Here is a 25,145-nt window from a genome sequence, read left to right as displayed (position 1 = left end):
AGAGAGAGAGTGTGTGTCTGTGTGTGTAGAGAGAGAATGCAGACCAATATATGGAACAGAATAAGAACTCAAGAAAAGGTATTTCCCATATAGTCATCCTTTAAGCTCCCTCTCCTTTACTCCCATACTTATCTCTTGAGAAATATAAATACATAGAAGAACATGAATCACACTCATTATGTAGATAGAGTAAAAAAAAATCAAAGAACCTCACAATTTCTAGAGTAACCCATAACGAGTGCCTATTCTAACAATATTTAGTCAGACATACTAGTGAGATGGTCTGCTAGCTTGTTCTCTTTGTTCATATACACTGAATTTTAACATAGGAGTCATAATGTGTACATTTAAAAGCCATAAAAAATTGAATTATCTGATCATCTATATACATGTAAAGGGGCTTATTCACAAATAGACAAAAGCAAAAGATATTTTATTCCTTCAATTTTATGTGCACAATGTTTGATAAATTTTAGTTTTAAAATACAGATGGAATTTTCTATTAAGTATAATTTTAGAAACTACCAATTTATTAATAGAATGCCCAGAGTAACTGAAATTCTCTTGTCACTACATCTATAAGGTTCAGGAGTACAAATAGGATTCTTAATATCCACTTCTAATAAGTGCTTAGTATAAATGGTAGTGGTAGGTTCCTAATATGCTGTGTTAAATAATAAGATAAAACATATTGCCATTAACAAAGTAAAGAACACTAAAAGCAAACTAGATTGTACTCAGTCACAGATAAGGAGAAATCTGAGTGAAAATAAATGTTGGTCATCTTCAGGAGGTTTTAGGTATAGAGGACCCATATATGGCCATGCATTAGGCAACTCTGAGTGAAAACGACTGAGTTTAAAAGCAAGCAGAACCCAAAAAAAAGATGAGTAAAATCTGGCATCCTAAGTCCCAAATTTTAAGGAAACAGAAAGAACATAACGTCAACAAACTCAGAGACTGAGGAGTTCAATTAAGAGTTTCTTAATATAGCTATGTAGTGGTCATTGGTAACCTTAGAAAAACCTTTCAATAGTTAATGGGGCAGGGTCCAGGTAAATGTGAGATGAAAACCACATGTAAGTTGAAGATAAGTGAGCATGATTATTCTTAGAACATGTTTGACTAAGGAAACAATAGTAGTTGGAGGAAAAAGTACAGACATTAACAAAAGGTCATCTGGGGTAAATGAAAAAGATGAGACTGTTTTCAGAAGTAAAGCTTACCATATTTAAAAAGTGGGTACAGTACACAGTTAAGGGGAAAAAAATATGAATATACTATATAAAAATTAGCAAGCTGATCATAGATCTGCAACATATAGCAAAGGATAGGGAGAGAGGGTGGTCAAAACAGGGGCAAGAAGAACACAAGTGAATATGATGATGGTTCATGGGTGATATGGTGGTGGGAGAATGATGGGAACTACAGTGATGTAAAAAGAATAATTTAATTGAATTTTTTTAAGAAAAAGAAAAATATCAAATAACGTCACTAAGTAAATAAAAAAGTTAAAAAACTATATGTTCTGAGCAATAGGTGAAAGAATATGAAAAAAAGCACAAGAAATACTCTAGTTAGGACAAGTAACAGTTCTACCATTGATTTTGAAAGAGAATAGTTGTAAGTTTAGGTGAATTTGAGTATCTATTCATAAAACAGAGAGTTGTCATATGATGATGAGACTAATTTTATCTGTAATGTAGAAGGGTGCATCGGTGTGGACTATAATGCTGGAAGATTAAGAGATGAGAAATTTGAGAGAAGAGAGTATTTAAAAGGTGTTTTGGAAAAAAGAGCAATTAAAGACCAGAGAAGTCCAACTAATTAAGTCTAACTTAAGTGGTTATTCCAAATAGTATCCACTATTGGACATGCAAACAATTACCAGAGTAGATTAAAAATCTTAATTTTATATAAAATTAAAAATTGAAAGGAGTAAAAAGTATAGTCAACCAGTAAAAACAAGATTATTCCAAGACAGGTAAAATCAGGTGACCCAGAAAGCTACTGAATATTTACAAATTCATAAATCAAGAAGAAAACAGTAGTAATACATAGCAAATCTCAGAAGGATTTTTATTTTATCTATAGTCTTATAGATAAAAGTAAAGATAGACTTTAACAAAATAGTTCAGAAAATAGTTCAAGCCATTAAATATTAAGATATGATCAGTACACTATTGATAAAAACACAGTCATTTCAGAGACCTAGAAAAGTATGAAAAGTATGCAAATATTATACTTAAAATGAAAATTTTAATTTCTCAGAATTTTATACATATCACTAAAGTATTACTATACTTCAATTAAATGTCCACAATTAACTGTCTTCAAATTATTTTTGTTTTACTTACTCAGACTTCTTTTCATACGTCTTAGACGATTCTTCAATTTTTTTTTCTAACTCCATGACAGTCTCCTCTTTATTTAAAAGCATCTGCTGTGTCTGCATAAGTTCTTCTGCTAACGTTTTCAACCTGAAATGAACAGTTTTCTCAATATCAAACAACATATTGATTATACTAGCATTAAGCGCACACATATATGCCAAAGTAATTAGACAACTAAGGTTGTAATCCCAAAGTATACCTACATGTAATGTAATTTTTTTTTAAAGATTTATTTATTTGTGCATACAGAATTGGGGTACAGGCCAGACACTCAGGGGTTGCGAAAGACTTCACAAGAGACAGAGCGGGAGCAGAACAGGCAGATTGACGAAGTACACTGCTGAGGGGAGCAGCGGGCGGGTCAGGAGAGGTCTGCCACGCCATGTGGGTCTCCTCCGGGGCAGGCGGGAATCGAACTCATGCGCAAGTGGTTTCAGCTTCTTAGTGCTGTGCTTTAACCCGCTGCGCCACTAGGGAGGGCCCATGTAATGTAATTTTAATGTAAATTATGTAACAGTTAAAGTTGAACTCCTTAGTTACATAAAGGGTACAGTTGCCAAACAGATGCATTGGCTAAGGGTGGACATACTAAAAAGCAAAGAAAAGAACATTTCAACAATCGTTGGTCAGTGAATGTTCTGGGGAATTTTCTTCACTGAAAGGAAAAAGAAAAACAGAAAATAGAAGAGAACTAAAACAAATAAATACCTGTACTGTTCCAAGAAAAGCATACAGTTAAAAATCATGCTTGTGGTTTTCAGACAAATAGGTATTTAAATTCTGACTTTGCCATTATTTTTTCTTTGAAAGATTTATTTATTTGTGCATACAGAACTGGTGTACAGGCCAGAGGCTCAGGGGCAGCTAGAAGCTTCACCAGAGACAGAGTGGGAACAGAGCAGGCAGATAGATGAAGTACACTGCTGAGGGGAGCAGCAGGCGAGTCAGGAGAGGTCTGCCACACCATGTGGTCACCTCCGGGGCAGGTGGGAATCGAACTCATATGGAAGTGGCTTTAGCTTCTTAGTGCAATTCAGATTTCATATTTTGTTTGCAGTTAATAACAACAAAATAAATCTCTGTAACTTTCAGAGGGCATTATAGTATCCCAGAGAAATATGATCAATGATGCTTATAATAATTACCCACCTTATCAGGGAAATATTAATTTTAATCTGCAACTTTAAACATATTTCTAAGAGATTTGCATCTAATCTAGTAAAATTAGGGCCCTCCCTGGTGGTGCAATGGATTAACGCACAGTATTACAAACCTAGCTGCAGCCACTTCAGCATAAATTCAATCCCAGGGAGGTGGCCCAGCAGACCTCTCCTGTCTTGCCCACTGCTCCCCTCAGCAGTATACTTCATCAATCTGCCTGTTCTGCTCCCCACTCTCTCTCTGGTGAACCTCTTACCCCCCCTGCACCACTAGCATGAACCTCAGATCTGGTATGCATAAATAAATAAATCTTTTTAAAATCTAGTAAAATCATATTTATGAACTTCATTTATTTGGTAAACTGACTTAGGATCGCAATATCCTGTTTACTTGATCATGAAGACATTATTGTATTAAAATCAACCCAATTATTAATGCATTACGAAAATTAAATAAACTTAACAAATCAGGCAAGGGAACTTCACAATGAAAATTATAAGACACTGTTAAAAGAAATAGAAGACAAAGAGGGAAGGGAGCATAGTGGACTAGAGATGGAATATAGGTGTTTGGGGGTTGGGTGTGGTAGGGAAACAAATCTGAAGGAGAGTTACTGTACTTCTAAATATACACAACGTTGTAAACCAACGTAGGTAGGAAGGAAAAAGGGAGAGAGGGAAGGAAAGAGGAAGAAAAAGAGAGGCCCAAGAAATGAAAAGATAATCCCAATCCCATGCAATTCAAGAATGAACATATTTTATCCAAAACAATATATAGATTCATTGTGATCCCTATCAAAGTTTCAATGTCATTATTCGAAAGTAAAAAACAACCATGACTGAAATTCACATGGAACCACAAAAGAAGGCCCTGAATAGCCAAAGCAATTCTGATAAAAAGAACAGAGAATCATAATTACAAGCTTCAACTACAGCAGAAAGTTATAGTAATAAAAACAGTATGATATTATACTAAAAACAGACACATAGCTTAATAGAAGGACTGAGAGCCCAGAAAGAAACCCACACTTTTATAGACACTTAATCTATGCCAAAGGAGCCAAGAGTATAAAATAAAGACGTGAAAGTCTTTTGAACAAAGGATATGGGAATACAGATGCCACAAAATGAAACTCTATCACTATTTCATACCACATACAAAATTAACTAAACTAATTACAGATTTGGATGTAAGTCCTGAAACTATAAAATACATCCAACACAGGCAAAACACTCCACAACACAGATTTCATGGATGTTTTGAGGTACTTGACTCCAACTGCAAGGGAAATCAAAGTGTACAGAAATGGGTCAAGTAAAAAGCTTCTGCACCGAAAAAGAAACAATCTTTAAAATGAAGACACTACTGAGTGGAAAAAAAAGACTTTTGCATATTCTTATATCTCTCAAAGGGCTTATATCCAAAATATACAAAAACTCATACAAGTGAACAAGAAAAAAGAAATAAACCAATTAAAAAATGGGTAGAAATATGTGTACGTATAGGTACAGAGAGAGAGAGAGAGAGCCAGACAGACATATACATGTAATACATACCACGGAATACAACTTAGCTACCAAAAATATGATAAACTACATCTCAACATTTATGACAATATGAATGTAACTAGACATGAGAGAAATAATTCAGGAGAAAGCTAATGCCAGGTAGAATACTGAAAACCAAAACACACCCTAGAAATCTGACTATACAATTGAGAATACCAAAGGAGGAGTGAAATGGTAGAGATAAAATTGGGAAAGGGGTCCAATGAACTATGGTGGAGAACTATGGGTACGTGGGGAGTATGTGTGTGGTGTAGTAACATGCATCTGAAAGATGTGAAACTATACCTCTGAGTCATATACAATATTATAGAACATTGTTATCTCAATGAAAAAATACAATTTAACAGAAAAGAAATAATAAATAGAATCAGAGATCATTCTCAAAAAAGCTATATTTCAGCTTCTGGTTTAAGTTATCAAATAATTACAAAGAATTCAGTAATTATACATCAATCTGTGTTGTTTTAAAACTCTGCCTCATATGTAATCTCTTACTATTCTCTTAATAGTTTGAAACACAGAACCATTCCTAGAACTTGTTTGAGCTACTTTCTGTCATCCTAAAATTTGGAAGAAACAGGGAAGAAACCAGTTTCTCACCACTGATTTTGCATGTTACATTAAAGCTGAATTGATAGCGTTTTTCCCCATGTTGCCGTCCTCTGGTCTATTCTTTTCCTTCTGTCTCTAAACTGAAAGGTGCTTGCACCATTGTAAACTCCTATCTCTTCCACCTAGTACAGTATGCAGACATTGTGTACTCAACTCAGTTTCCTATGCCTCTTTTTTCCTCACTAGAGTTTTACACATTAAACTTTTTCTGCAATTCCTTAGTAGCTCCCTAGACTCCAGCTTTTTCTCATTCTGAATTATATCTGAGGTGAAATCAAAGATAAAATTCAATCAGAAAACATCCTGTCTTTCATACACCAAAGAATTCTAAAGTTCAACAGACATATAAACCAATACTAAAGTGACACAGTGAGGGAAGCGTCAGTTCTCTGTATGAGTGAATTCAGGACTGGCTCCTTTCATCAAGCTAAGCTCTATACAAGGTAAAAGTAAAAGAAATATCTGTGTTCACAACTCTGAACTGTGTTCACAACTCTGTAGTTCTAATGTATTTTATAGTCTACTATTCTGTTGTTACAGAAACCAGTCCTAGAGCCAGACACCCAATATTTATTTTTGTTAACTTCCATTTCCTCTTCTAGTAAATGAAATTGACACTTGAGTTGAAAATATTATTCTATGACTATGATGCATACATTTAAAGTTCTTAGTACATATTTTTAGCAAAGCATTTTTGCTTTAAATATAACACTATATTATTAACCACTTACATTAGTTTTATGAGAAATGTTATTCTGAAAAGTAACTTTGAATTTCATCTTTTACTTTTTTGTAAATAAAATTTTATTAGCAATTTAATTCAAAAAATGATGTTTCTCCCAAGACAAATATAGGCCTGAATATATTTTAAAAAAAAATCAAGCATAGATTATATCTTACCAATACACTATTCCAAATTAAGGAAAAATAAAGGGACTTTACAATCATATTAAATTAAAAATAGGATTTACCACATTTTTAATAAAATTCTTTTTCCTTTTACAGCAATGTCTATTCCTAGAACTTTAACTGTGGTAATATGAAGTTTCTTATTTCCATGAAAAATGAGTATCTGTTTACATTTCTTTGTTACCAATGGAGTTCATAGTTATCACTTAACAATAATTAACTGTAAATGCTTATTTGTTATTGCGGATATACAATGACATTTTATGTATTTCATCTTTAAAAATGCCCTTATACAGTGGGTGCTGTCAAATAATATCATATCCACTAACATGATTTTGAGTACATTTATTATTTAGCAGACATTTATAAAATTATATTGCACACTTTTTAGCAAGTAATTACATTGCACACTCATTCTAATTCGAACGTATGTGGGAACTATTCAATTGACAAATGGATTTTTGAATACAGAAACATTTGCATCAAGGTCAAACATTGCTGTAAATGTATTTTATGCTTAGAAAATATTTCAGGTACAATTTTGGTGGAAATGGGACACTTGAAAAACCAAACAAAATATATATAAAACAGCTTGACATTACGTGAGATTAAAATACATTAGTTGTCATCAAAATGATTGTAATGCAGGCCCTCCCTGGTGGCACAACAGGTTAAAACACAGCACTGAGAAGCTAAAGCCACTTCCGCATGAGTTCGATTCCCACCTGCCCCGGAGGTGACCACATGGCTGGCAGACCTCTCCTGACCCGCCTGCTGTTCCCCTCAGTAGTGTATTTCGTTGATCTGCCTGTTCTGCTCCCCACTCTGTGTCTGGTGAAAGCTTTCACCGCCCCTGAGCCTCTGGCCTGTACCCCAGCTCTGTATGCACAAATAAATAAATCTTAAAAAAAAAAATGACTAATGCAATTTGAGTTCTCAGTATAAGCACTGTATTACAACAAGTCTTCAGAAGGAGCTAATTTTCAAAAAGCTTTTTTATGAAAAATGTCGACCCTAACTCTTAGCACAAAATAAACAAGTAAACAAAATAAAAGTTTACTACTTCCAAATCATCAAAGCTTTATATGAAAGGCAAATCAAGATATTCAGTTTCAATTCCTTACAAAAATTCAGTGGAATCAATGATGATCAATTTTACAAGAGCAAAGTTCTCTATTTACATCATTAGTATAATCACATGTGATTAGATTCAAATATTCTCCACAAAATACCTGCAAATGAATACAGTAAATAACAACAGGATTGAGACACCTAACATTTTGACAAACTTTGTAAATTTATCCAGCTAAATAAAGCTCTTCTTGATCCACTCATATTTTTAACGTTATCAGTTAAAACACATTTTAACAGGTTCTACTTCAGCTTATCTTGAATTATAGCTATCTCAATTTCTTTGGAAACATTCTTATATGTGGTTATTCTACATAAATTATTTGTAAAGAGTAATTCTATAGTCATCTCAAACTTGATACTGATCTTAAATAAAAAATTAAGCAGTTTTGATAACACCTGCAACTCAAAAGCCAGGATAAACCGACTAAAATGATTTGTTCTATTATTTTTTAAGTTAACTAATGACATAGTTCCTGATGTCCTCAACTTGTCAAACAAACATTCTCACTTAAAGACTGTCATCAAAAGTTTACTTTCTCTAGACATATTTTTTTAATTACTGCAGTGAAAGACTAATTAATTCATCACTGATAAATGGCTTTCCTTGATTTGTTAACAAATGAGTGAGCCAGAAACTCATTCAACTTGTATATTCATTTGCATTTCTTATTTTTCTGAAAAATTTCATGGTTAGGCATTTATTTTAAATTTTCTGATTTTTCTAATTAGTGATCTCAGTGAGAAGATTATTCCCTCTAGTCAACATATATTCTTTTAACACAGTGACAGTGGCATTGTGTAACACAATGCTGCCATCAAATTTGATAATGAAATAATTCACACTGTTGTGCCTTAATATTGCATAATTCCTTTTTTACTCTCATTTTGACATAACGTGAATAATAATAAAACACTAAATACAATGCTGTATTACAGAAATATATGTGACACTCAAAATGTGTTGCAGTGACCCGTAGTATACCAAATAGCAGCATGATGAAATGACAATGCCACATATGATGTGTTACAAGTGCTCGACTCTGGCATTATAAAAGAAAATCAACCACTGACACCAGGCAAAGGAATGAATGTGACAGTGTTCAAATAGAACTTTACGTAGTAATAATGCTCATTTGAATTTTATATAATTTCCATGTGTCGAAAATAGAATTCTTTCATTATTTTTTGACCTTTAAAAATGTGAACTTCTTAGCTTAGAGACTGCACAAAAATAATGGCAAACTAGACTACATAGATAGGCTACAGTTAGCTAACTCATGTCCTAAGAATCTTTTTCTAAATAGAAAATTACTATTCTTCAGTTAGTATAAGTCTGCTAGACTTTTTTTTTAAAGATATATTTATTTATGCATACAAGAGCTGAGGTGTAGACCAGAAATGGGGAAGGGGGTGAGAGGATGCACCAGAGAGAGAGTGGGGAGCAGAACAGGGAGATGTATTGAGATACACTGCTAAGGGGAGCAGTAGGTGAAACAGGAGAGGTCTGCTATACCACGTGGGTCCTCTCCTTGGTTGGAGATCAAATTCATGCTGCAAAAGCTGTAGATAGCTTCATAATGCTCAGTCTTAAATCCTTAAACCACCAGGAAGGCACAAGGGTCTGCTAGAATTAAATGGCCTCCTTGGTTACAATTTTGTTCTGTGCAGTTCTGCATTCCCATACAAGATCAGAACAGCCTGGTCTATCAATTATCGAACCTAAAAGAAAGTAATATACCAGGACAGGAAGAGCACAAGGACTATGGTGATGGTGCACAGGTTAATTGGTAGAGGGAATTTCACAGGGAAATCATTTGTATAAAAATGAATGATGATGTAATAAATGGATAATTTTTTTAAAAAAGTACATTCTGGGGGAGGGAAATGCAATGGACTATGGTGACGGCACATGGGTGATTTGATGGTGGGAAGCCCACAGGGACTACAACGGAGATGGAAAAATGCAGAAAATGATGTAAAAATAAACTTATATTATTTTTAAAAAGTAAGATTAATTGGGGAAAAAAAAAGTATATTCTACCAAAAGGAAAAAAAAAGTAGTATACCAGACCCTACAAAGCTCCTTTCAAGATAAACAAGAGAAGGACTATGAATTGCCCTGGGGACAATGGGTATATATCAGGAGGTAAGGCTGGGAATAACTGCAGGGCCACTGACTGATGTGTGACTTTATGCCCAAGGACTGATCAGTAGGACTGGATGCCTTGTTGATAAGACTGGAACAATAGGTGGAGGTCTGGGGTATGGTTTCCATTACAATACCAGGTCAAAAAGCATATAAAAAATACCTGGTCAGCAGATTCACCACCACTGAAGCCCTAGATGACACAAGCACATTTTCAGTTTTCACCAACTCTTTCTCTTCATCTCCTATACCAGATAATGGATGCTGTATAATTATTCTATCAATAAAAAAGTCAATATTTTGCTCATAGAGCAGCATCCTGAAATGTCCAGCCTGTTCCACAACTCCTGTTTCATTGACAGTACAGTGTTGCTGATACAAGAAATTAGGAGATTCTATTTATATTCCACTCTGAAAACTAAACACATTATGACTAAGTTTTTATTAATATATTAGGAAATATGAGACATGAGGTTATTTTTAGAAATACAATTATTCTTGAATTCAAGTACATTTCCTACTGATAGGCAGTAACAACTTAAAATAAAGAAACTTAACTTAAAATGAGAAAATGAGTAAACAAAAGAGCTAAACAGGACCTAAGTTCTTTACTATTTTATTAGAGTTAACAAAAATTCCTCTTTTGGCAGACATGTTAATGTTCACATCATTTGGGGATTACTTGCTATCCGTAAGTTGCCTCATTGAAACTACTAACATAGTGATAGTAATGTTAACATGAAACTGGAGATGAGAGCTGCTGTTCAGAAAGTCCCTAAAATATTTACATAAAACAATTAACCCACCCATTTAACAAAGATGTTAATTAATCATTTACAACATCTAATACCGAGCCAAGAATTTTCAGAAGTCCAAGAAAAATGCAGTCTAGCAGTTTGTCTTTGTTTCTTAGTCACTACTAATCAGCTTTCTGGTAGACTGCCAACATGACTCCTACTTACAGGAGTTAAAAATGAATGATTCTCACTTCCAAACAGATGTAATCTTTCACAAGTGATACTGATGCTTATCACTTAAACAAACATAAATGATTGCCAAAAAAAAAAAAGAAATGTACTTCTCTAGTTTTCTGTAATACCATTTCTTAATAAAGTACTAGACCTCTTAGATGAGCTAAGCAAAAATACAGAAAAAGACATAAAAAAACAGCATTTTCAAATATTCTTACTGAGAATATTCTATTCTATACCATGTAAAGCAATGTGATTTAGGAACAAACATTTAGTGAAAGCATGAGGAAATGACACAAATGGAGGAGATATAAATATCTTAGAGTGACTCAAGCTAAAAGTAAAATTGGAAAGAGTAGATAAGTAAAACCACATTTATTTAACATTATTATAAATACTGGTCCTGCTTACCCCTTCCATTCATCTTGATTCCAAGATATGTTACACACACACACTCCACACACTTTTTTTAATTAATAGATTTAATCAATTAATATCATCATTTAACTTGAATTTTCTCCTTATCATACATTTCCATATATTCTTATACAAGCATATACATAAATCTTTTTCTTTCTAAAACCTGAAAAACATGGAAAATTGTGTATATAGCATGGAAATATCATCATTCATTTAACAAAACCTTAGTAGTAAACATTTAGGGTTTTTCCATTGTTTGCCAAAACAAAGAGACAGTTATGAGACTCTAATAGACCTTGGTTTTATCCAAATAATGTGTGTGTGTGTGTGTGTGTGTGTGTGTATAATTTCTCAAACCCTCATTCATATGCAGACATTAAAGTAAGAAAATTAAGGGGCCTCCCTGGTGGCCAAAGGGTATAAAGGACAGGACATTGAAGCTATCTGCAGCCACTGCACCATGAGTTTGATCCCCGGTCAGGGAAGTGACCCACATGGCGTGGCAGACCTCTCCTGAGCTGTATATTTTGGCCTATCTGCCTCCCACTCTATTTCTGATGAGTCCTCTCACATTCCCTGTAGCTCTGAGCTGTACCCCAGGACTTGTATACATAAATAAATCTTTTTAAAAAATTAAAATAATGAAAATAAAACCTACAAATTATCTTAAAATCTGAAAATATTTTTGACTATACTGAATTTTGTGTATACTAGATTTAACAAGTAATGAAGGTAACATAATATCTTACATCTTAACTTAATTTTCTTTACCTATATTTTTTTAAAGATTTATTTTATTTATTCATACAGAACTGGGGTACAGGCCAGAGATGCAGAGGGTGAGAGGACTCATCAGAGACAGAGTGGGGAGCAGAACAGGCGGTCGGACAAAGCACACTGCTGAAGGGAGCAGTGGGCAGGTCAGGAGAGGTCTGCCTCAGCGTGTGGATCTCCTCCAGGGCAGGAGGGGATTCAACTCATGTGGAAGTGGCTTAAGCTTCTTAGTGCTGTGCTTTAAACCGCTGCACCACCAGGGAGGGCCCTTCTTTAACCCATTTTGACATAACTATTTTTTTCAAATATCAAGTATATCCACAGACACCTCAGAAACCTAAGCATCACATTTACCATCCTTAGTCAATAAAATCTCCCCAAACAATTACAAGAAAACAACAAAAACCAAACACAGAACTTAATATTTGTGAGGGACTACAATAAGTACTCTACACTTAGTATACAATATTCATGATGACAATGAGGTAGGTGCCATTATTCTTAATATTTCATATTTGAGGAAAATGAGGCATGAAACAAATAATCTGTCCATTCAGGCACAGACAACATACCTAATAATACCTCTGCACACTTGTAAGCTAAAGTCCTAGATGTAGGGTTTTTATGTCAAGGTTATGTGCAAGGTTCATTTTAATAAACATTGTTAAATTATTCTCCAAAAGTTACTCTAATTGATGTTTTTACATGTTTAATCAAGTTTTACTGATCTACCATTCATTTATATAACACATAATTTGGGGAGTACAGCTTCACACCTCAACATGTAGATATGTAGCAATCTTACGTTTTTTTTTATAAGTCTCTTAGGAGTGCTTATTTTCAAAACCATATGCAAAACTGAGTATTAGCAAATTATTTAATCTTTATAATACTATTAGATAAAAAATAGCTTCCTTTTTCTAAAATTTCCATGTCTTTAATTGTCCCAGGTTAACAGATAAGTTATATTTATTTTTCCAAGAAGGATCTTCATATTGTCCTATTTACTTCTTTAAACATAATATTTGAATAAAATCAACAACACATGATTAATGATTCAGAGTAGGTGTTTATTTAACTTTGAAGCACTAATTTATGGCTAAGAGAATGAATTTCTTCATACATTACATAAAAATAATAATAAATGTAGGTTTTAATGGAGTTACCTAATTGTAACACTGTCAACAGACACACTGAATTACTCATTCTTGAAATACATTTCTTAAGGAAAACCCACTCTTAAACTCACATTTTAAATACAGACACTGTTCAATAAAATATAGCTAAAGTTTTGCCTCAGTGAGATGTAGGCAATTAACCTTCCTATCATATTATCAGACTTATTATATTTTATTACATTTTTGTTCATTGCTTCATCACCTAAATTAAGAAACAATGATTTATGAGAATAACTAGTTTTGCTCTCATTACACACTAAAAAAGCAATGTAACAAATTATTTGGTCACAAAACCCTCCTATTTTCCATTAACATAAAACAGGTAATACTATATATTTTTAAAGACTTATTTATTTATTCATACAAGAGCTGGGGTGTAAATCTGAGGTATAGGAGGGTGAGCACATTCACCAGAGATGGAGTGGGGAGCACAACAGGTGGATCCAGTGAAATATACTGAGGAAATAGGAGCATTGTGCTGCACCATTGGGTTAGCACCCTGGTTAGGATTTGAACTCATGCTACAGTGGCTGTGAATAGCTTCACAATGCTGAGATTTAACCACCTGTACCAGCAGAAAGGCCCAGTATAGCTATTTTTAACTTAACCATATTGTACTCCAATATCTATCTGCTCATTTTTTCTTGATGCTTACTAAAATTACATGATTAATTTCAGTGTAAATTCCCTGATGCTATTAAGTCTTGCTATCTTAAATACAGCAAATATATTTGAATGAATAAATTATTTGTGAGCAACATAATAGTAACAAAAATATAATCTGTGTTACATGAATTCATTAAGCAGCACAAGAAGAAAGAAATGGTATTTCTCACTGCACAAGTGTTTTATACCCAGTTGACATTTTCTTCTTTTTCTTGTAGGGGACTGTGCTGTGGAATATTTAGCAGTTATTCATGTCCCCTACTCACTAGAAATCAGTAATCACCTTTCCACCTGATAAGAAAAATGTTCTGCAAATACTGCCAAATTTCCCCTACAGATAAAATAATCCAGAGCAAGAACCAGAAGCAGAGAGATAACTAACCGTGCAGCATTATAATTAAAGAAAAAGAGAGATTCCTATGCAGGCTTCAAAGTCCTGGAGGCAGCTATCATAATCCTAATATGACTTTTAGGGGAAAAAACTCTGCTGTAGGACACGACTATGTCTCAACATCTCATCAATAATCAATGTAACATGATCATCAATCCTTCATCCTAATCAGTCCCCCATTTAGTCATCTTTAAAGACATTAAACTGCTTTCAAGAACCAGTTCGGATCTTATTAGAGATTTGTGGCACTACAATGTTATCAAATAATAGAAAAGAGATTGTTCAATTATATTAGATGGATACTTTTGTATAAATGATTTGAGGTAAATTTTCAAAAGATAAGATGGCAAAGCATATATAACAATGAAGAAAAATTATTTTTTAAACACTTACATTACTTGTAAACCTTCTGCTGTTAAGTTATTCCACATGATTTCATTTGCCTGAAGATTTTCATTTTCTTCTAGTAAGGATGTATCAAACTCAATTTCTTGATCTTTTGCAGCTGTTGTTCTATGAAAGTATGAAAAATAATTCTGATCAATATGAATGTACAATGATAATGCATTGTAGTACACACCAAAGTCAGAATATATTTTTCCTATCCAAAATTACATTAACAAAATAAACACAAAATAAGTCAAATTAAACTCCACACAACAAAAATTCACTCATGTAGCTTAAGCCTTAGATTCCTCATTTGTAGAATGTGGGTGTTAGCTTTTTCTTCTTGTCACAATTATAATAAGACGATGCATACATAAAAAAGTAAATGATATATCACACAACATTTAATATACATGTAATGGCACAGTATCATTATTATATAAATGTTATAAAGATATCATCTCATGGATTTAAACAACAAAACAGCAAGTGAAAAATCTTTCAAGATCACACACATATTAAATAGCTATCATTTTTGAAAATAATTAAAAGCAAACAAATTTGAAATATCCTATATCCTGACAAACTCTTAAATATTTCTTTTTTTAATTTAGCTAAATACTGCAGTAAGAAAAAAACTCATACTGTCATAAATAGTGAAGAATGAAAATTTTACACATACCTGTTAACATCTATGAAATTACTATATTCTGTACTAGGATCTATCTGTTCAACCGACAGTTGAATCTCTTTATGGACATTCACTATTTCCTCTGTAACAAGACTGGTTATCTGGCTGTATTCCTCAAATATACCTTTTCTGAGAATAAACAAAAAAAAGTACATCATATTAAAGTCTTACAAGAGACGTAGACATAAAAAAGATTCATAAACCACCTTACTTCATGTATCTGGATAGTGAAGTGAAGGGATTATACCAATTTATAGGTTAACAATTTACATTGACAGCACTAAGACTTCAACTCCTATGCCACCAGGGAAGCCCCCAAAATTTACATTTGATATAATAATTACAAAATATCTAGAATAATGCACTTCCTTTTCAAATGTATGTTTAATATATACAAAATGTGAGGTCAGTACTGATCCCTTTGTATTAAACAGTATAAGAGAAATGCTGGTTTACATAACATGGACTTGTAGATCAGCTCCTGTTTCTTTATTGTTTCTGTCCACAATCTTCCACTTCCTCACATGCCCAATCTCTTGGTCTTCTCTTATTCTTGGGCTGCTTTTTTTTCTGCATATTTAATAAATGGGTTCAACTAGTTCTATACTCTCAACAATATATAAATTCCTTCTCTTAACTTCTAGTCAATAGCAAAAATATCATAAAAGTTATTAATTTTATTTAATAAATTCAAAAGACCCAATTTACAATTTAAGCTACAGTATTCTGTAAAAACATAACGTTACTCATTAGTGGCCTCAATGAGTGTATACAGACAATCTGAGTTCTGCCTATGCCAAAAATAATATAAGACATAAGTTAGTTTTTCATTTCTAAATCCTCACTCAAAAAAAAAGCAAATGTTACAAAATCTCCTTTATTACAAACATCTGTTTGATAACTTTATTTTAAATGGCAAAATTCTATCAGGGTAATAAAAAAATAGGCTTATACTATTTCACACAATACTGGCTTTGTAGTAAATTATAATAAAAGAATTTGGAATTATTATAGAAATCACCTGACAGATACTATTTTTGGAAACAGGGAAGACAGTATATACTTAGTACAAATTTAGTAAATACTTCTAAGTTTATATATCATAAATGAACTCAGAATGATACTGATGTAAATGAGCCCATCTAGGTAGTCATCATAAAAATGTAATGTACATAATAACCCTTAAGTCAAATGATGAGAGAAATCCCCTGATGTTGCATGAATTACTTGCAACATAGGATCCAATTTCAATGATCTCATCATGTCTGATTTTTTTTTAAAGTTAGATATAATAAAACTAATTATAAAGATTACATGCTATAGGAAACTATTATATGCTTCAAAAGGATAGTTTAGTTATAAAGAAGACACTATTATTAAAGGATCATGTGAAGAGTGGAAAATATAATGAATCATGAAGTAAAAGTAGGAAAGGAAATATTTCTACAACTACAATATGTAATTGAAAGTAAAGATAACTAAAGATTATGAATTGAACACTTTAAGTAGACATTTCACTATTTACCATGCCCTTAAAAGTTAATATAATCAGGTTGACTAAAAACACTATTGTTTTCCCTTTTAAATGTGAAAGTTAGATGAAGGCTGCTTAAAGATGGCTTATGCTTCTCTGCTATTTTTGCATCAGTGTGTGTGGCAAATATGTATGTATTTGACTCAGACCAAAATATACTGTAAGTTATTTGAAGACAAAAGTTATGACCCATTTATCTCTAAATCCTCTTGTAACTCCTAGATAAATACTAGGTTATATGTTTTGTATATAGGAGAACTATGGAAAATATTTGTTGGTATGAATCTCAGTCAATAAGAAGCTGGAAAAGAAACTTTTGAAAAAATGTTTTACTTTTATACTTCCCAGTTGCTCACAATTCAAACACTCAACTTTCTGGATACAGCTATCTACTTATTAACAGTTGACAACTGTTTGCATTCAACTATCCAGCTAACTGGAATAAAACACAAAATACAAGGGATAGCCATTTCAGGATTTTGTTTTGGAGAGGAACAAAAAATGAAGGGTCACTAGAAGAGAACATCATGAAGGTCCAAAGTAAAACAAAGATCCTATGGCTAAGTCAGTAATGCAGCTTGCCAAATTGAACTATTAATAAAAGCTTAAAATTAAAGTCATTTTATAAATGGCTCTATGTCCAACAGGAAATAGATCTTACAGTGCTTTTATCATTTCTTCTTGCATCTTTTGCAGGGAATCCAAAAGCAAAGGAAGTGTGGTGTCATAATACTGATTCTGATGAAGTTGGGCCCCTTTCAATGCCAACACATACTGATTATGCAACATGTGTAGTTTCGTTGTGGCTTTATCATAACGCTCCTTGGCCTTTTCTGTTTCTTTTCCTGAAGAAAACATTGAGAAAAATTAACATCAGATCATTAAAAAACATTTTCTTCACTATGTGTCAACTGGGTGACCAATTTTTATGTTGTTTCACACAACTTATTAAAGCTTATTAAACAAACAAGTGCTCAATTCCACACAAAGTACTATACTATTTATGTCAGTAGTCTGCATAGAGTCTGCTATAAAAGTAACTGGTCAATAAAGGATAATATTCAATCTTCTATAAAATAGTAAAGATACATGATCCTTCTCATGATCAAAGAGCTTATACCAAACTGGAACAATATACATAAAACTATATAACCAAAAAAAAAAAAAAGGAGTTTGCAAATTTTATATTTTGAAGTGCTTATTTTCGAAATCAATAAAAATAATGGCAACAGAGATTTTAATGAGGAAACAGACCTTAAAAGAAATGGCATGTTCAGAAAGAGAACAAACAAAATTCCTCCATCTCATCTACCTTTTTTGCTTTTCTCCCTTATTATTAACTGATCACTGCCAGGACCTGCATTAAACATTGGAAATTCAACATTTGACAAAACATTCCTCTATATCGATTCCATAATTTCGTGAAGTAGAATCCAGAGCAAAATCAAGAATAAGCAGAGTTATGTTGCATAGATAAAGAGAGAGATAAGCTCAAATAGTAAGTTTTAAGGAAATGAAGAAAATGTCCATATTGATAGAGAAACTTTAAGCTGTAAAAACTTGAAAATCAAGTAGAAAAATTTAGATTTGGTATGGGATAAATCTGGGATGTAATTATGATGCCATAAATTAAAATTTTTTGATCACTAAAATCATTTAGAAAATATTTACATATTACTATAAATGAGTAGCATGTAAGTAAGCTTACATTTTAAAACAGAGCTGCAATTTTCTATGATAATTGAAAAACATTTTGTTCATTATTATTTAGATTTAGGGAATAAACCGTTCAATTTTTTTTTTTAATTTTCATCCTTTCCAAGACGTGTTACCCAAATGAATCTCTTCCCCAAAGCAGATCTCTGCTACTATTCTATTTTAGCCTCAGAACCCATTTCCTACAGATCACAGTCAGAAAACAAACTTTGCCAACAGACAGATCTATCTCAACTACCAACAAATATGTGCAAGGTTATTTATAGCAACTATGTATATAATTGAAAAAGACAGAAATTAATTAGTTGTCCAGAAAATATTTGAGTAAACATAATAAAGTGCTTGTGCAGCAATTTGAAAGAATGAAAGAAATCTACAAGTTGAAATATTGTGATTTTCAGTATACAAGCTCAAGCACAAAAGCATGAAAAAGAATATCATAGTATTGTAGTTTTCTGTAAAAATGGAAGAATAATTAAAGATGATGTTGTTCTTTAATAACTTGGCTTCATACAGTTTAGGCTTTTGAAGTCATTAACATTTCACACAAAAATAAATCAACAAAGATACAGAATAAAAATAATTTACAGTGGGATATAGAACAAAAGAGACCAAACTTTATTTCCAGTGAATAATGTAATCATAGTAAAAGGAATGAGGAAAAGAAGAATTTAAGTAACTTTGTAAAACAATTATTTGAGCAAAGTGAAAGGAACTCAAGTAAATGGTAAGTTTCATTTTTAGAGGCATAGGTTACCAATTGTAAAATTATTTTCTGTTATGTTAGGATTGGACAAATAAGTAAATAAATTGCAAATAAAAGCAGACTGGGTTTTTCACTGTCAAAAATAAGTCACAATACATAAATAGGAAGTAATAGAATGAACTCTGAGTTGATGGACTGAAACAGCAATATTTTATACAGACAGTTAAATAGTTATGGCAGTAGACACATATGCACGTGAGTGTGTATATGTGTTTGTACATTCTTTTATTCCTATCTATTAATATATCCACTGAGAGGAATTAGAATGAATAAATCCCAGTAGCATGAGCATAACCTGTACCAAATTACCATTTGACAATTACAAAAGCAATTGAATTAGGCAAAAATCAATACATGGGCAAAGTGGCAGAAAAAAGTTTGAGGACTAACACCACATTGACATAGTGTCAAAGTTTTTCCCCATAATTTACTAATTTAAAAGGGAAGTAAAATCATAACTTTACAGTAGAGAAGTAAACATCATAACAAAAATTTCAAATTAACATCAGTAAGGATAAACATCTCACATACCTAAAAATACAATGCACTGAAAAAAAAACTAGAATGTCATTCCTATTGTATTTCTGTGAAAAATTAAAAAACCTAAATCTTATGATTCAAAAAACCCAAATTAAGGACAATTCTACAAAATAACTGTCCATGACTATTCTAAAAAGTAAACAGTCAAATCATAAAAAAGAACGTGGACCATTCCAGTGAAAGGAAACAAAACAGGTATGATGACTACATGAATGTACTTGAATATCCACGCAAGGGCATACATATTTACATACCACATATATAGAGAGAAAAAGATAAAATAAATGTCACAAATATTAGCATTTGGGGAACATAGGTGAAAATATATGAGAATTATTTGGATTATTCTTCCTATATTTTGAATTTTGATCAAAATATATATTTTGAATTTTGATCAAAAAGATACTGCACTCCCATGTTTATTGCTGCTTTATTTACAATTGGAAAGACTTGGAAATAGCCCAAATGCCCAAAAGTGGATGACTGGATATATGGATGTGGTACATATATACAATGGAATATTACTCAGCAACCAAAAAAGAGAAACAAATGCCTTTTTCAGCAACATGGATGGAACTGGAAAAGATCATGCTTAGTGAAATAAGCCAAAAAGAAAAGGAAAAATACCAGATGGTTTCACTCATAGCAGGAGTAACGGACCAGGCAAGAAAATAATGGTAATAATGAACAGCTATACACCAGAGACATTTTATGGGGGAGGAGTGGGGAATGAGACCAAAAACAGGGGGGAAGGAAATGCACCAGACTATGGTGATGGCACATGGGTGATTTGGTGATGGGAAGCTCACAGGGATTAAAAATGAGATGAAAAAATGCACAAAATGAGGTAAAAGTAAACTATTATATTATTTTTTAAAAAAGGTGTCTTTAAACAGATATACACATAAAATAAGGCAATAACACTGATCATTTGTCCAAAGTTTTACAACTTTGTTTACAGACTTCTAATTCCTATGTTCAGTTGCGGTAATGATTCAGTACTATGTTAATGCTAATTTGTGTGCAGAGTGATTTTGTAGAACATAAGTACCAAAAATAACAAGAAGTAATTGTGTATCAGAGTTCTACCACGTTTTGTCACCTTTACTGCAAGGACATAGGTCGAAGCTAGCATGAACTCTTACCTTCCAAAAGACTGGCAAAAACTGGTCTCCTTAGCTCATTAAGCTTCACCTTAGAGTCTGGGAATCAGCAGACTGCATTCCCAATCTTAATTGTGCCAGAGACTTGGCTTGCAATGTTACCTCAATTGTATCCCATAATTCTCTTTGGAACTTTCTGTGATTGCAAAGTGTTTAATATTTAATGGGGTGTTATGTTTGTGAAAATATTTAATGAGGTGCTATGTTTGTGAAAAAAATATTATTCAAAACCCAATATTAATGTTAAATATCATTATTTGCACTGTTAAAGTCCCTTAGGCTAACTTTGTTTTAATTGTGGGTCACTTTCTAATTTTTGTTGTTGGGACTTTTTAAATATTAATGTTACCAATAAATACCATCAATTGGCAAGAGTAATTTAATGCTTAAATTTGGGGCAACTTTCTGTTCAACAGATGAAATAATCAAAGATAAAGCATTAGTCTAAGAAAGGGAACACTACTAGTTGCTAGTCAACCATATTTTTGAGTCACAGGTGTCTTCCCCCAGCATTAATCAAAACAATTAAATTGTAATGACCATTTGTAAAACTTAAGAAATTCTTGGTTATAAGTTTTGACTGCTATAAAAATGTTATATTTTGAATATTTTGAGTTATAAAACAATTTGTTTGTATTTTTTTCCACTTTGGTGGATGATTTTCATATTTCCACAAATAAGGTAATTGTAAATTTAAAGCATTAAGCATTTATTGATGAGTAATGCACATATATTCCCATTCAAAAAAAATAAATAGGTGAAGTTGAAATAGACTTTAAAATTAAAAAAAAAAAAGCCACCACTTAAAAGCTCCAATCTTATTCAGAATAAAAGCTAAAGTATTTTAAAATGACAACAAAGATTTTAATATTAATCTATGCTTCCCTTGCCATCCACCATTACTTTTCATTTCTGATCTCATCCCATACCTTGCCTTATCAATCTTTCATTCCAGTAACCCCAGAATCTGTACTGCTCTTTAAATATGTCAGATGTAACCCAATCTCAATGACTGTTTTAGCTATTGAAACACTTGGCCTCTACCTGAAATATTCTTTACTCCCAGATAATCACATGGTTCATGCCCTCACTTCCTCTTTCTCCATGAGACATAACTTAATCTCCCCAAATATCTATCCACCTATTGAGTGTCATTTTTCTCTATTATACTTATCACCACAGAACATACTATAGACTTCATGTATTTATTTTACTGATTACTATCTACTCAAAATATAAACTTTAATAGAGACAATAAATTTTGTGTTGTTATTTATTATATCCCTAGTGTAAATAACAGTACCTGGCACATAACAAGAAAATGTATAACTAGTTTTTATTTTTTAAAAATTAAACAACTATTTAAAGTTCAAATTTATAGAAAGATTCCAATTTTACCTTCTCTGTTTCTATTATCTTTCTAGCATCAAGTCCAAAAGTAATATTGTTAAGGAGGTTACTTAAAAAGGAAATCAGCAAAAGGATAAAACTTCTCATAATTTCACTGTATAAGCAAATAAGCAATCTTTATTGAATAAACTTAGAAAAGTAGGAGAAAATCAAATTATTGTGATTTCAATTTATTTTTAGGAAACTATCTGCAAGTCAAGGAGTATATTCCATCCCACATGACATTTCAGCCTCTAATAAGGATATCATAAGGCTGACTCCAATTTCAGCAGCTCTAACACAGTGCAAATTAGATTAATTGCTGAGTGCTTTATTCTTGTTACCTTATAAATATCATCTATTAAGCTCTATGTAGTGAAAACCATTCATACAGTAAGTTAGCTTATTAATAATCATATATTAATAAGAGGGTACAAAATACCTAAAGCCTCTCTCACTTTCAGATTATTTTAATGGACTTAATCAACAAAGCATATTTTTCCAGAACTCATTTCTTCCATAAATTGAATAGAGAAGCAAAGCTGAATTGCAGAACTTTTTTCTAAGTGCATCATATATCATTCATAAACAATTCAGAATTTAAAAAATCTCCAAGGTCTTTGAATAGAGTTAATTACCATTTTTCAATGAACTCAAAATAAGAAAATCAACTGAAACAAACTTAAAAGTCTTAGTCATTTTTTTAAATTTGGATTTGTTTATTTAACCCTCTATCTTAGGTCTAGATTCCTTTCAAACTCGTTTTCATATGAAAGTACTCTAATAAAGAGACAACTCAATGAGTCTAATCAATTTAATTGGCTATAAAATATCACAACTACAAAAGAAAACTTAATTTTGAATGAGACTTGCAGTTAATTCCTCTAGTTTCAGCAGTAGATAGTTTGTAACTCTAAAGGTAAGCAAGGCTTTATAAGTAATCAGGAAGTTTACCGGTGTTAATATTCCTGTTTCTCATAAAGAAGAACCTGAGGGAATTTATTTTCCTATTCTGATAAAAGTTAGTGCACAAAGTTCCTTTAAAACTTCCTAGACTGAGTGTTACAAACATTTGTAGTGTACAGTAGCTCATCCGTTTTTTTGTTTGTATTTTTACTTACCTGAACATAATCTATGATAAAAAACAGAGGCACTATTCTACTAAATATGTAATAGAAGCCCCTCTCACAAATGCTATTGTGGGGAATTTGTGGCTGGGTAAATATAAAACCTTAACATAATTTTAGCTATAAATAATCAACTAAATAAGCCACATCAGAAAGAATCTGTATCTGTGAGGCAATTATTTTTAACATCTTTTCTGATAGTTCAATATATCATCAAGTAAACCATAAAACTTCAAAGCAAACCATATTTAAGTCTGCTTTACTTAATGCCATATGGCTCAAAGTGAAATTGATTAAATTTTATAAAATTGGCATGTGTTACATATATGCTTAAGAAATATTTTTAATGCTGGAGAGAAAGTGTAACATGGCATATGAACAGAGACATCTGTGTAAAATGATGTGCACTTTCTACAAAACAAACAAGTAAGAGATTGTAAAAAAAATATGAAATGAATAAACTCATACAACTCTCAGAGCAAATGAGGATGGAAGATAATCAGAAGAACAATAAAATTTAAGTTAGTGTTTGCCTTTCACATCACTAAATAAATTAGAAATAATTCATGTTCTTCACAAGAAGCAGCAAAACAAGTCATGAAACAAAGCTGCAGTTTCCAAGGAAAACTGCCTAGCACTGCAAGTCAACAATATTAATTTTTAATACTGAAAATGTTCTAAAGTCAATATATAGTTCTACAACACATGACTTGTCCTAAATGAGTAGAAAATAAATATAATAATCAAAATACCTAGTTTTTATAGCAGATTCTTAAGAAATTTCTTATTAAGAAAATAAGAAGAGGGCCCTCCCTGGTGGCACAACGAGATAAAACACTGCACAATAAAGCTATCTGAAGCCACTGCAGCATGGGTTTGATCCCCTGCCAGGGAGGTGACCCACTGGTGTGGCAGACCTCTTCTGACCCACCCTCTGCTCCCCGCATCAGTGTATTTTAGTAAATCTGCCTGTTCTGCTCCCTGCTCTGTCTCTGGTGAATCCTCTCAACCACCCACACCTCTGGCCTGTACCCCAGTTCTTATATACATAAATAATAAATCTTTAAAAAGTAAATAAATAAGAAGAAAAAGAAACTTATTCGTTTAAATTTTTTTTTTAAGAGTGAAGCAAACAGTATTCCAACATTAAAAATTTTCCATCAAGGGCCCTCGCTGGTGGCGCAGCGGGTTAAAGCACAGCACTGGGAAACAAGCCACTTCAGCTTGAGTTAGATCCCGCGCGCCCAGGAGGAGATCCACATGAGGTGGCAGACCTCTCCTGGCCCACCCGCTGCTCCCCTCATTAGTGTACTTCGTTGATCTGCCTGTTCTGCTCCCCACTCTGTCTCTGGTGGGTCCTCTCACCCTCCGCATCTCTGGTCTGTACCCCAGTTCTGTATGAATAAACAAATCTAAAAAAAAAATTCCATCAACTTTTAATGAAAAATTTTGTCATCTGAGATCAAAAGACAACACAACATAATGATCAAGAAATGACTAAATGACCTA

At 32.6% G+C, this 25,145-nt stretch overlaps 1 protein-coding gene across 1 annotated transcript in view; it reads right to left on the bottom strand.

The window, feature by feature from the left end:
• The window catches only part of FER (fer (fps/fes related) tyrosine kinase), a 382,708-nt gene that overhangs the window by 265,027 nt on the left and 92,536 nt on the right, over positions 1-25,145 (bottom strand). Inside the window, exons 6-9 of the mRNA XM_004678363.2 lie at positions 17,597-17,780; positions 15,393-15,530; positions 14,717-14,836; positions 2,358-2,480 (exon numbers count right to left, since the gene is read on the bottom strand). Of these exons, the coding sequence (XP_004678420.1) occupies positions 2,358-2,480; positions 14,717-14,836; positions 15,393-15,530; positions 17,597-17,780 (565 nt within the window). The remainder of the gene's footprint in view (positions 1-2,357; positions 2,481-14,716; positions 14,837-15,392; positions 15,531-17,596; positions 17,781-25,145) is intronic.

Source organism: Condylura cristata, unplaced genomic scaffold (assembly GCF_000260355.1).
Source record: "Condylura cristata isolate star-nosed mole 26May11 unplaced genomic scaffold, ConCri1.0 scaffold00007, whole genome shotgun sequence".
Lineage (NCBI taxonomy): Eukaryota > Metazoa > Chordata > Mammalia > Eulipotyphla > Talpidae > Condylura > Condylura cristata.
The sequence above is the reverse complement of the archived record's forward strand: the minus strand, read 5'-3'. Positions and strand labels throughout refer to the sequence as shown.